General features: G+C 48.3%; 1 protein-coding gene across 1 annotated transcript; it reads left to right on the top strand.

Annotated features, from left to right (window-relative positions):
* The first annotated feature begins 3,890 nt into the window (after positions 1-3,890).
* On the top strand, positions 3,891-12,457 carry MRPS5 (mitochondrial ribosomal protein S5). Its single transcript, XM_078610018.1, has 11 exons — positions 3,891-3,993; positions 5,036-5,170; positions 6,594-6,719; positions 8,026-8,259; positions 8,385-8,419; positions 8,661-8,751; positions 9,205-9,251; positions 9,685-9,742; positions 10,676-10,738; positions 11,486-11,622; positions 11,885-12,457. Exons 1-11 carry the CDS (start codon positions 3,891-3,893, stop codon positions 12,110-12,112), a joined length of 1,257 nt encoding a protein of 418 aa, XP_078466144.1. The 3' UTR covers positions 12,113-12,457.
* The last annotated feature ends 474 nt before the right edge of the window (positions 12,458-12,931 follow it).

A 12,931-nucleotide genomic window follows, 5' to 3' on the forward strand; every position in this document is an offset into this window, starting at 1 on the left:
ACCGTATGGTCCATATAGTGTGAGTATAGCGTGGCCACAATTGCTCGTCTTTTATTATCCATTCGTGATGGAGATGTGGCCATCTGCATGTCGAGGTGTGTAACGTTCTGACCACGTGCCACCCTGCTGGACATCTGTGAAGTAGAGCGTTGTAGCTCATCGGATTCCTCTAGAGTCTAGTATTAATGCATATTCTGATGTATGGTGAACTTTTTTCGCCACCGTACGTAGCCAACCGTGCTAATCGGAGGTTGACGGTCACACCAGTGTCTTCGATACGTCAATCTCATAAGCAATAATCAATCCACTATTGGATGCAGTAATCCCCCCCACAACTCGAACTGATACGGTCGTTGAAGATGTCACGGCGGATACTTTAAGCACAGAGTCAGATGAAGCAGCCGCACTCAATTTTCGAGTTCACCACCTGATGAAGCTCAAAGCGATTTGAAAAGACTTAAGCCAGCGGCGAGAGGAGCTGTATCGATCAGAAATTGATCGATCAGAATTTGATCGATACCATGGCACGTACAAATAACGTCGTTGTACAATCTTGTCGGGTGGTGGAGGGTGAGTTTAAAAACAATTGGCAAGCTACCACGTGGCCTATCCAAAGACAAATATGGATCATAGTACTGTAACGCATTGCGGCTTAAACGTCCAATGGTAAGTGAAATTCGATGTTGATAATAATCGTGCAAATAAATAAATCAACAAAACCGCTTTAAATAGCAAATGTAACGTTTAGCTTCCTGAAATAGCACTTGTACATAATTGTTCCGGTGAAAGGGTTGACATTTGAGTATTTAAAGCACACCAGCACATCCTTTTCGCTTTAGACAAAATAACCACGTGGCGCATGGCAAGGTGAAAACAAAAAAACGCAACATCAGTAGCACACAAGCGAAGAGACACGAGGTGGCGTGCACCTGAGGAAATGCGCCGAGTGAAATGTCATCCAAAAACCATCGGGCATTTTAAAACACAGGAAATCCTTTAACCTTGTTCAGGGTGCATGCAAGGATGTGAAATTATGTAATTTTTTTAAAGTTTAAATGTAGAATTGTGCCATAGTGCCACGTTGATTTACAGATATAATTAAGGCCTATTTATATTCAGATGCATTTGCAAATGTCACCTTAAAGCTGGCTAAATGCCCTCCCTGTGAAGATATACAGCTGTAAAGTGTTGCATTGCATTTTTTTTGCTTGGTTGTAAATTCTAGATTTGAAGCTTTCGTGACTGCAAGGATTCATATTCTTAGGTTTTTTCGGTAAAGTCACGTAGGTAAAACATTAAAATTAATGAAAGTAAAATAAAATAAAAATCACGACGTTTCGGAGGCAACACAAGTCTCCGTCATCAGGTGGGACCGTCACAGCCAGTTTTGCTGCATCAAGGTGCAGCAAATCATTAATTTTAATGTTTTACCTACGTGACTTTACCGAAAAAACCTAAGAATATGGTTGTAAATTCTCTGGGAACGTACTATGAAATCTGACACAAGACCCAGCTTACGTGATCTACTGTGGTTTTTAAACATATACTGTATGGCAGTGAGGGACAGCTGGTTCATTTTATTGCTGTGCACAATGGATGATTTCAATGCAGTGCAGTAATTAATAATTGCATAAACTAGTGAATTACTCGTGCGAGGACAGAAAGGCTTGTGTATGTTGACTGCCAGTTATATTTTTGCGTATGGCCGCAATATGTTCAGGAGTTAAGTGCTAATGTCGAGCTCTGCCTAGCAGTTTTTTTTATTATTTCACAAGAGGGATGGGTGCTTAATTCAATGACAAAAATACCCACGAGAAACACATTGCTCGAATTTCCTGTTGCCGTCATTGATCGTGTGACTGTGGCGCATCCATAACCGGCACGTGGATCGTGACAGGGCTTGCTTTACGAGGCAGAACAGATGCTGGAGTCATAAAGTGCTGTAGCATTTCATCAACATAATTACGTTAGGAACGATGCCAGGCTTCGAGCGCAGATGGCGAAGTGTTAGAAATCTACCTTTCAAATGATTCACTCCGAGGTGTAATTCGCACCCCCAGTTTCTTATGGCATCCGTTTTCAAGCAGCCTCCGTCTGGCATCGTCACACTCGATATCTATGGGCAATGCCTGTCCATTGTATGAGCATCATCATCAGCAGCAGCAGCCATGATTAATTCACTGCTGGATGAAGTCCTTCCCAAGTTGTCACCATCTCTCATGATCCTGCGATGGAATAATGGATTTGTACGCGTGTTGAACTTCTTTCGCACCGTACGTAGCCAACCGTGTTAATCGGAGATGTGATTTCATTGCTCCATCTCCTGGGTAGACGGAAACTCTTCGACACATTCCGTTCTTTGGCTGGCACGGATATTTCTCCACCACCGGTCATCGACCCTTGCATGAACGCCTCTGTAAACCATATAACAATTTACAGCCCTTTTACGTGAAGTTATTTGAAATTGCTGTCACCACTACCAACGTTTAAACCGATGTAAACAAATACAAATTGGGCAAAAGTTAGTTAATAAAAAACTAATAATACTAAAACGTTTCCAGCCTAATTAGAAGCATTTAGATCAAATATGGAAAGTAATGTTCAAGTATAGCACAGGCTGAAAATTCGATACCAACATTTAGATTCAAATCGCTGCTTCGTTGAAACAATACTATACTGCTTCGTTTAATTGCATGCTTCCTCAGACTATCATATGTTGATTAACTGTGACTAACCCAACCGCTAATAGGCATTGCATATTCTCAGATTAATGTATACGATTATATATTAAGGGCCGTCCATAAATGACGTCACGCACCTAGGGGGGGGGGGTCAGACATTTGTGACGATGTGTGACGAGGGGGGGGGTGAGAAATGTGACGTCACATCAAAATGCGCAACTTTAAATATAGACAACACGTTCTACTTAATGAAATAGACTTTTCAATACATGTTTTCTCCTACAACATCAGAGTGCAGCGCCACATTAAATACGCGCTACAATAACAATAGTTTAAAACGATTTGAAGCATGGTTTTTTTTGGGGGGGGGGGGGGGGCAGAGCTTTGTGACGTCATATTTGAGGGGAGGGGGGGTCTGACATCTTGTGACGCCGTGTGACGAAGGGGGGGGAGTCAGAAATCGTCAAAAATCGCGTGACGTCATTTATGGACGGCCCCTTAATGCCCCTCTGATATTCGCGCCTGATCGGCTCACAGGGATAACATCACCGTGGTCTCTTTAAGACCAACAACGGGAAGACTTCTTCACAATCCTGACATATCGCCTGATGAATCTGGTTGTGGTAATCACCAGCGAAACGTCGTACTCAAATTGCAAACGTTGTGGGTTTTGTTGAAATGGCGGTGGGTTAACGACACATTCATATTGACACGATCTAACCCCCAACACCTTTATTATGAGCAATACATTAACCTTACCCCGAGCGGCTCCAATCCGCTCTCAATAATGAATTGTGCGCCTATACTTATCAGTTGTATGGAAACTAAACCGCGCCGCGAGTGGCTCCAATCCGCACTAGGGAATAAATTGTACATCCATACTTATCAGTTGTATGAAAACCAAACAATGTCCCTTGTGGCTCCTGTCTGCATTAGGGAATGTATTGCATAGCAATACTTATCAGTTGTATGGAAACTAACCCGTTCCCCCTAGTGGCTCCTATCCGCACTAGGGAATTAATTGTACATTGATACTGATCAGTTGTATGAAAACTAAACTACCCGTAGCGGCTCCTATCCACACTAGAGAATACAATGCACATCCATACTTATAAGTTGTATGAAAACTAAACAGTGCCCCCTAGCGGCTCTTATCCGCACTAGATAATTTACCGCGCGCATACCTATCCGCTCTATGGAAACCAAACGATGCCCCCTACCCGCACTAGGGAATGCAATCACGGCTCTGAGCTCAGCATGGCGGCCTCCTGGCGGCTGGGCTCGTGTCTGCTGAGGGCGGTCGCTCTGCGGGGTGAGTCGAAGTCGTCCTTCTTCACAGCCACTCCGCATCTCTTCCCTCCGAGTCTCTCGCTCTCCCCTCGCGGCCGAGGGAGAAGACGGCGCGGCCATCGTCAGTGGCAGCGGCTGCGGCCACCGAATAAGGCCTCTCCCTATCCGCGGGTCCCCCCCTTCTCATCCTCCACGCCTTCGTTTGACCCCTTGGCGTGCTGAATGATTCTAGATTTGCTGAATGATTGTAGACCTTGATACAGCAATCGTGCTGTGACGGTTCCACCTGAAGACGGAAGCTTGTGTTGCATCCGAAACGTCGTGATTTTTATTTTATTTTACTTTTTATTAATTTTTTACCTACGTGACTTTACCGAAAAAAAACCTAAGAATGTGCTGAATGATTTTAATTAAAATGAGACGCATTTGGAAAACAATTGTATCAATTCGCAGATGCGAAGGCTAGTTACGGAGCGTTATTGTTTCTGCGACTTGCGATGAAATGTTTGATAAACTCTTTTTGCATGCGAGGTGTTAAAGGTACCAGCAACGGCTTCATTCAGCAGTGGATTGATCACGGCTCATGATGACTAGCGATAGGCGTGTGGCCGACTGCTGCGGTGAACGCGTGTGTCGAGTGCCAGTCAAACGAGCTCCGCTTGTCCTGAGCCACTGGTGGAAATTCCACGTTCCTATGGCGGGAGACTGACCCCCCTCTTTTGACAATCACAGTTGACATCCCACCCAGCGAGCCGACTTGCAGTTGGAGATGCATTGGGACTCGTGGGGCATAGGGGGGCATGGGCTCTGAGTGCGAATTCAAACAGGGGTCCCCATTTCATTTCTTCCTCAAACAGGGGTCCCCATTTCATTTCTTCCTCAAACAGGGGTCCCCATTTCATTTCTTCCTCAAACAGGGGTCCCCATTTCATTCCTTGCATCAAGAGCCCATGCCAAACACGCGCTACACCACTATGGTAGCTCAGGGTTTTAAAAAATATATAAATTAACATTTGAATTGTCGTTCGTTAACATTGATTGCCATTTCATTGTTTCGTTCACAGAGGGCGTCTGTGCGGCTCAGCGATGCCCCAGGTCGCTCTTCTCCACCGTGACCCTGGGGACCCTGACCCCTCGGGGTGCAGCGGTTGCCCCCATCGTCACTCAGCCACGGCGTCACGGCAGCTTTTTCAACAAACGTGAGCGAGAGTTGCAGCAGCAGCAGCAGGGGACGACTGGTGTAGTTGTGGTCAATTCTAGATTTGAAGCTTTCGTGACTGCAAGGATTCATACTCTTAGTTCTTTCGGTACAGTCACGTAGGTAAAAAATGAAATTAAAATTAATAAAAATTAAATAATAAAATCACGACGTTTCGGAGGCAACACAAGTCTCCATCATCAGGTGGGACCGTCAGCCAGATTTGCTGCATCAAGTGAGGCAGGGATTCCAAGATGCAAGCTCTTAAATACAAGTTAAGGGGGAGGAGAGGGAGGAGGGGGAGCTTATCAGAATGTGGTAGCCAATGAATGGAACGTATCGGGAGGGGGCGGGGCTAAAAGAGAGCACGAGGTGCTCGTAGACGTCGACGTGTTTGTGCGCAAGTCCCTGTTGGTGCACATGATAACGTATTGGAAGGGGGGGGGCTAAAAGAGAGCACGGGGTGCACGAGTACGTGGACATGCCTGTTGGTGCACATGATAGAAGAGAACGAAAATGCCCATGTTTATACCAGTGTTGGCTGACAGTTGTGGTCAACCGGGGGAGGGTGGGGGGCCGAGAGGACTGAACATTATCTACGAGCTGTTATTGCAGTGCTTTCCTAAATTGACCTTGTGTTTATGCGAGAGCCCCGGCTCTAGGCATAAACATATTATAATGTAAACAAAAACTTTGCTCTTTTTCACCGGTGGTTTTGAAGGATGGTGGCAAGTGTGTTGTCTTGTTAAACTACGCCTTTAAAACTGAAAACTACTTACCTGCAGTACCTCTATTTATATGCACTATCGCAAAGTAATTTACGCCCCTCTGTCAATCATCGTGTTACTTAGTGTGGATTTGTCAACACATTTTGTAAACAGTACATGAAATTGTATGTATTTTCAATGCGCTGTTCATATTGTAACAAGCGTTTATACCAGTCTACAGAGTAGTGGGTATGGCAGTTTACAATTGTATCGTACGATCTAAAATTTAATAAGAGAAGATGGATCTTAAGTCACAGTACATATGGGTGTCAGGGCTTCCAATTACAGGAGACCATTTTTCCAATTGTATGTGACTAGGCTTCTTGTTATATGAATGGCTTTCTGGCGTGAAAAAACTGGGTATCCCTCTACGCGAGATTGGGTTTCTAGATGCAGATCACCACCTTTCTGACGTGTTTTCGAGTTGTACCGTGTGTTATCCAGCACACTGTCCGACATCATGCCCAACTACACGCCCTACAACACGAACACACATCATACAACTACGCAGCACCACCGCAAAACAACCTACGTAGTTGCAGATTACTAAGTTTGCAAGAGACCGGGTTTCTGACTGCGGGGTGACCAGGTTTCCGATTGCAAGACACTTTGCGTTGCCGCCGTTGTGGTTTCACGCTCTTGTCCGCTGGGGTGCAGTGACGGCTGACGAGCTGTGGAAAGGCGTCGTGGCCAATTCGGGGTCGGCGATGCGCAAGGGTCGAGGAAAGAGGGCTAAGCGCAAGTTCAAGAAGAACCTCAACTTTGGACAGACCATCGGGGAAGGTATGCAGTGACTCGCTCGTGCACCGGTGTGTCGCGCTTGCGCGCCATGGGAGCATTGCCACAGCGTTCATTGTTGGGCGCCGCGGTTGCGAGATGTTAACCACCTCGCCTGGTTATGTAGAAGTTCGTGGGTTCATTCCTAACCCCGACTCTTGTATATTTGTGGAGTTTGCGTGGATTTTTCTCTGGGTCCTCCGATTTTTCCCTCCCAATTTGGAATCAACATGCGTTTAGAGTATTTGGTTGCTATAAATATCCAGGTGATAAGCCACTTCATTGAGCTATAATTCATGGCCATGTCACTACGGTCAATACACTGTTGGATGAAGGCCTCTGCAAACCGCCACCATCTCAAATGACCCACGTGACGGACGTGGTGTGAGGAGGGACTTAATTCAGCAGTGGATTGAGAAATGGCAGTAAATTATACATCATTTCATTTGTTAAGTTATTGAGCCAGCTGGCCAGGATTGGGCAAAACCTAGCCCACTTTTTACCCAGGCAACTGGAGAGCACAGACTTAAGTGTTACTAACCTAACATTACAACAAAGAATAACATTTAAGAATCACAGTAAAGAGAAACGTATACATTATCATTATCAGCCACTGCTGGATGAAAACCTCCCCAAGCCATCGCCATATTTCATGAACCTGCAATGCGATATTCCACCTAGCACCGGCACATGACCTGATTTCATCACTTCATCTCTTTAGCAGATGATCCACAGGATTACAACTGTCAGAAGGGACGGTCGGAGACCGTTGTTCTTGTGCTACTTTGTTTTCATTATTTTGTTGTCCTTTCCCCAATTTTATTCCAATTGTGCTATTGTCAGCATGTCATACGATTAAGTATCCCTGAGGAACTCTCGCAGTAAACACTGCATCATCCTGTTTGTTAAACAATTGTCTGATGAAGGAGATCACAACTACTTCTGAGATCCGTTCAAGTGATTTTTTGTAATCCAAACACGAGGGGGCGCTGCACTTTTCCACATCTCTTTAAAATTAAAATATTTCATCTGGGAAAACGCTTGGTGTGGAACATCTTCCCTGCAGGGATGTCTAGGGTGTCAATTGACACACACACACATAGCGCACGCCCTGCGATTCGGGTAATGTTTTTCGCTCACATTGCAGTCAATTTATGCATACTTAAATTTTCAGAGCCGGCGTTTCGTTGAACGAATTGCAAAACTTTATTTTGGTTTCTCCTCGATGAGCTGTCACCTGGTTGCGAGTCAACTATGACGGGTCAATGAAACGAGTGCCGAACGATTGAAAGAACGAGCGATTTGATCGCAGGTCAGGGCGGCTTCTTGTGGCCGGGCCTGAACATGCCGATCCGTCTGGAGGACGGCGTCCAGAAGCCGAGTCGGCGCAGCGCGGCGGAGCAGCTGGAGATGCAGGCCAACATGCTCCTCAAGCGGGACGAGTGGGACAAGAAGAAGCGCTTCCGCGTGAAGACGGAGCGTGGCTGGTCCGGACGCAACTGGGGTGGCATCAGCCTCGGCCCACCCGATCCCAGCCCCAACGGAGGTGGGTGGTGGTGGTGGTGATGATGGGGGGGTTCGAAAGAGTTGTGTATGAGAATGACTGTTAAAAACTCTTCCCGTGTTTGAGATCCTAACGTTTCCTTTTGAATGTCTTTTTTTTCTTTTCAGACACTTACGAAGACTTTGATTCCAGGGTTATCGAGGTGAGTTCTTTGCATAACGCTGCACCCTGCAGTCCGTCGTCTGGAACTCCCATTTCCTAGCTGTTGACTCCCTGCCTCTCTTCAAGCTCTCAATACCTTCTTTATTTCCTTTGCCTGTGATGGCCTCTTTCTGCCAATAAAGTAACATGGCCTATTGGTTCCATGTCTTGGGATTCCCACCGTTTGTGTGTGTGCGCGCGTGTGCATATCTCTGCGTGTGCATCTCTGTGTGCTTGCGTAGGTGAGAAACGTGTTTCACATGACGGGCAAGGAAGGGCGCAAGAAGTCGTGCCGGGCTCTCGTGGTCGTAGGCAACAAGAAGGGCGCAGCTGGTACGTTCTGACGGCAACACACAAGATAAAGATCCCACAGGTAGCCTTTAACTTGAGTTGGGAAAGTGCTGTTGGCGACCACCTATGGAGGCCAACACGGCACACACGAGGGGTGGTGTGACTAGCACCACGCCCGGCCGCCTTTGTCCCTGCAGTGCTAATGTTTACACAGCACCAGGTCCTCATTTAAGGCTTGAGTCGATCTAGCGTAAGCACTGGACCGGTTCAGATAGTCGACACCGACGTTGGCCGTAAGTGGGAATATTAACTCGGGTCGCTTGGTTCTTCGTGCAGGGTGCCAATCACCGTGCCACCGCTGCCCACAAAGATGCACGCGCACGCGCCCGTCATCACAGAGCAGCACAACAGCCACACTCGCACTGGGTGTTCGTGCCCAACGGCTCGCCATGGTGGATTGTTACTCGCAGCATTCTAAAATGTTTTCCTCTGCAGGGTTCGCGATCGGAAAAGCTCCGGAAAGGACAGCGGCGCTGAGAAAGGTAAAACGGGTGGAATGCTGGGAGAATGAGTGAGTGGACGAGTGAGTTGCTGCATGGGTGATTTGAGCGGGTGGGTGAATGGGTGAGTAAGTGGTCGCTGGGATACGATTAACACTCCCCCCCCCCCCAAGTTGTTTTTGACTGGTATCTGGTATGTACCTGACAGGTAACGATGCATAGATTAATCAAATTGATTCTAATTTTCGCAAATTGGTATGCTCACGTCACTTGAAGGCTTACTGGGTCGGACAAAACGATAGAAGCGAGTCGAAAACTAACGAGGCGGATTGAGAGGATGCATTGGCGACCACCGATTTGTCTCAAATCACCGCATCCCTGGGGAGGAGTATCTTTGCATGCATTGCGTTACGAGCTCGCTTGCTCGCTCACTCGATTCACCGAAGCACTCCTCACCGCCGTGTGCCTTGTGCAGGCGAAGAACATGGCGATCCACTACCTCTATTTCATCGAGCGCTACAACGACCACACAGGTAAGGCCACGCGCTTCGTTGGTATGCATGAACGTACGATAGTATGTTAGTACGTATGTTGAACTTCTTTTGCACCGTACGTAGCCGACCGTTCTAATCGGAGGCGCTCGTCAAGAGAACAACGCAACCCCAGCTGCAGTGCCACGATTTTGAATGCTACGTTTAAGGCGCTTTAAGCGAGTTTTCTAATTGGTGAAGCGTCCAAAACTATTGTCAGACATCACAACACACCCACAGCCTCGGTGTGTATCGAACATAATTAATAATGCCTTCATTTATCCGGAAACACCTCTCCCGAGTCCCAAGACTCTTATTTCATTGAGGATGTTTGGCCAATTTTCACCAACTAGTATTTTTGACACGTGGTAGAAAAACGGGGGGTAGCCGGAGCAAACCCGCTCGCACGAGGGGGGTAAAGTTTTTGCACAGATGGATTCGTGAGTCTGTTGCCCGAATGCCACGTCAGAGCCCCACGTCTATAACACCTGGTATTCCCTGGCAAGTCTCTCACCCAAACATAATTACCTGTACAAGATGGGAGCCGTTCGTTTCTTCGGTTGTGTTTACAACACTTTATGTAGCAAGGGGGCACGTGGAAGGTGGTCAAGTATGAACAGAAAGTTAGCGGCGTAAAGCTGCGTCGCTGTTCGGGACTCGCCCTGAAGGATACCAGCCACGTTAATAAAAAGCTTTGCCCGTTTCCTCCCTATCCAAAGCTTCCCCCACCCCTCACCGTGGTTTCACCGCAGCCTAACGTGCCTTACTGCGTAGCGCCACGCTCCGCGGCATGATATTTCTCTCTTGTTGTTCACACGCTGCCCACCGTCACTGCCTCGTTGTGCAAGTTGATTGCTGCACGTTGTGGTGGTGGTGGTGATGTCGTCGTTGTTGTCATTTTGAGTCGAGCGTTTGACCCGTCCGTCTGTGCTGCAGTTTACGAAAACTTCAACACGACGTACCGACACACGGCCATCACGGTGAAGAAAATGCCGCGCGGTACGACACCGGTTCCTGTGTGCGCGTACATTTTTGTGTGTGTGTGTGTGTCTGTGAATGTTAGTGGGGAGCGGTGGAGCAGTGGTTAGTGCGCTGCGCTACGAACCTGGCAGAGACACGAGATCAATTCCCGCTCACGGCCACCAACACCACTGACTTATCTGAATTGGTCCTGGGCCTCGCCTAGGTCGACTCAGCCCCAATTGTGTAGCTGGTGCAGGCGGTCAGGCGTGGTGCTGGCCACCCACGCCCTCATGTGACGTTCCGGCCTTCATAGGTATTGCTCGCTAAGAGCACTTGCCCCAGCAGTCTGTTCAGGCTATACGGGGGGATCTTTGTCTTTATCTGTGAATGGGAGAAGGGTATTGTATTGTAGGAGATTAATTAGCAAAATAACCAATGACCAAATCACCCGGAATGCACTCCAATCTCGTTAGATCCGTGACCAAATCCCAAACCAGGATTGATCCTGAACACTGCTTGCACGGGTGACTAGCAGGTTGTCGTAGGCTGCTGCGGGGCCTACGTTACAGGCAGCAGAGGTCAGTGCGGCCAAATCCTTTGCCGTGTTGTACGTCTATGCTGGTCCAGTAACCTCTAGGAGCCGCAGCACGGCATGGAGGGACAGCCTCATCCAGCAGTGCATCGGCTGCTGTGCGCGTAACGGGGCGGGGTGAGCGGCATGGGGGGGGGAGCTGTCAGCTGTCGACGTTGGCTGTGACACGTACCCATTCTCCGGTCGAGCAGGCCAAGGGCTGCACTGCCACCGCGCCATCATCACCATGTGCCGCCTCATCGGCATCGAGGACATGTACGCCAAGGTCACCGGCTCCGTCAACCTCATCAACATGACCAAAGCCTTCTTCCTGGGCCTCACCACGCAGGTGGGAGCACTGCGCCGTGACGGTGTGGGGCGACGATGGCAAGCGGTGCTGGTGGCGGCCGTTGTGGTATCGGAGGCGGTGGTAGCGATCGTGGTGGGTGTGGCAGCGATGGTGGTGATAGTTGTTGCGTTGGAGATGGTGGTCGTGGAAATTGGGGATGTTGGTCGTGGAAATTGTGGACGGTGGTGGTGGCTTTTCACGTGAAAATGTATGTATTGACGGTGACGACTCCGCCGACGATACGCGGTGTGCCCCCGTGCAGGAGACGCACCAGCAGGCCGCCGACCGCAGCGGCCTGCACGTGGTGGAGCTCCGCGACGAGACGGGGCCGCTGCCCGTGGTGGTGGCGTCGCCCCGCACGCCCGTGTCCACCACGCCCCTGGAGGAGGACGCCGTGTCGCTGGTGCCGCCCGACTGGAACGACGTGAAGAGGGCGCACGGGCTCGGCCTGTCCAAGTGGAGCAGCGTGAAGCGCACGGTCGCCTTCTGAGAGTCTCGCGGCCATCGTACTCCGACACCTTCCGAGAGCCACGGTGCATACAAAGGGGATACACTCAAAGATCCGCACAGATGCGTTCCCGTGGCTCCTTGGCATCGCCATCACAAAGGCGCGTACGGAAAACACTGCTGGAAAATGTCGAGTTGACGATCGTTGCAGGATATCCCACGATCTAACGTCGTCGTCGTCGTTACGCGTCGGATAAAGCAGTCGAGTTACGTGACGGCGTGATGATCGGTGCTTGTGCTTAACGCGTGCAGATTTTATATTGAGAAATGTACATTTTGGACACGATGCTTGTATCACGGTGCACCTAAATAAAGAATGTGAAACTTACTCGGTTCAAATGTCCAGCATTGGTATGTTGTGCATTGTGTGCAGGGTGTTATTGGATACGTCACATTACGACATTTATTTTTTACTCTAGATTTGAAGTTTTCGTTACTACACGGATCCATACTCTTTGGTTTTTTCGGTAAAGTCACGTAGGTGAAAACTAAATAAAAATAAAACAACTAAATTTAATTGGGGTAAGAATTCCAGAGCGAGCAGGGGTTGGCTCTCTTGCAAGAGTTATTGACCTGGAATCGCCCAAACCTTTAAAGGTAATAAAACGAAAGTATAATGGTGAAGCCAATAGAAACTGGAGCCACAAAACAACTAGCGTCCGTTCGTGTCTCAATCCACTTTTCCTGGTGAGGGTCGTGGCAGCATCATGTTGAGTAGTGGTGGTCCAGACCTTGACTCCAGCACTTCTACACTATACACTACTACACTACATTACTACACCATACACTACAACACAGCATT

The sequence above is a fragment of the Lampetra planeri genome, chromosome 33 (assembly GCF_965212315.1).
Source record: "Lampetra planeri chromosome 33, kcLamPlan1.2.h2, whole genome shotgun sequence".
Taxonomy (NCBI): domain Eukaryota; kingdom Metazoa; phylum Chordata; class Hyperoartia; order Petromyzontiformes; family Petromyzontidae; genus Lampetra; species Lampetra planeri.

Coding starts and splice junctions, on each gene's coding strand:
- MRPS5 (XM_078610018.1), top strand. CDS start 3,891: ATGCCCCCTACCCGCACTAGGGAATGCAATCACGGCTCTGAGCTCAGC. Junction 3,994..5,035: donor GAGGGCGGTCGCTCTGCGGG/GTGAGTCGAAGT, acceptor TTTCGTTCACAG/AGGGCGTCTGTGCGGCTCAG. Junction 9,252..9,684: donor GGACAGCGGCGCTGAGAAAG/GTAAAACGGGTG, acceptor TGCCTTGTGCAG/GCGAAGAACATGGCGATCCA.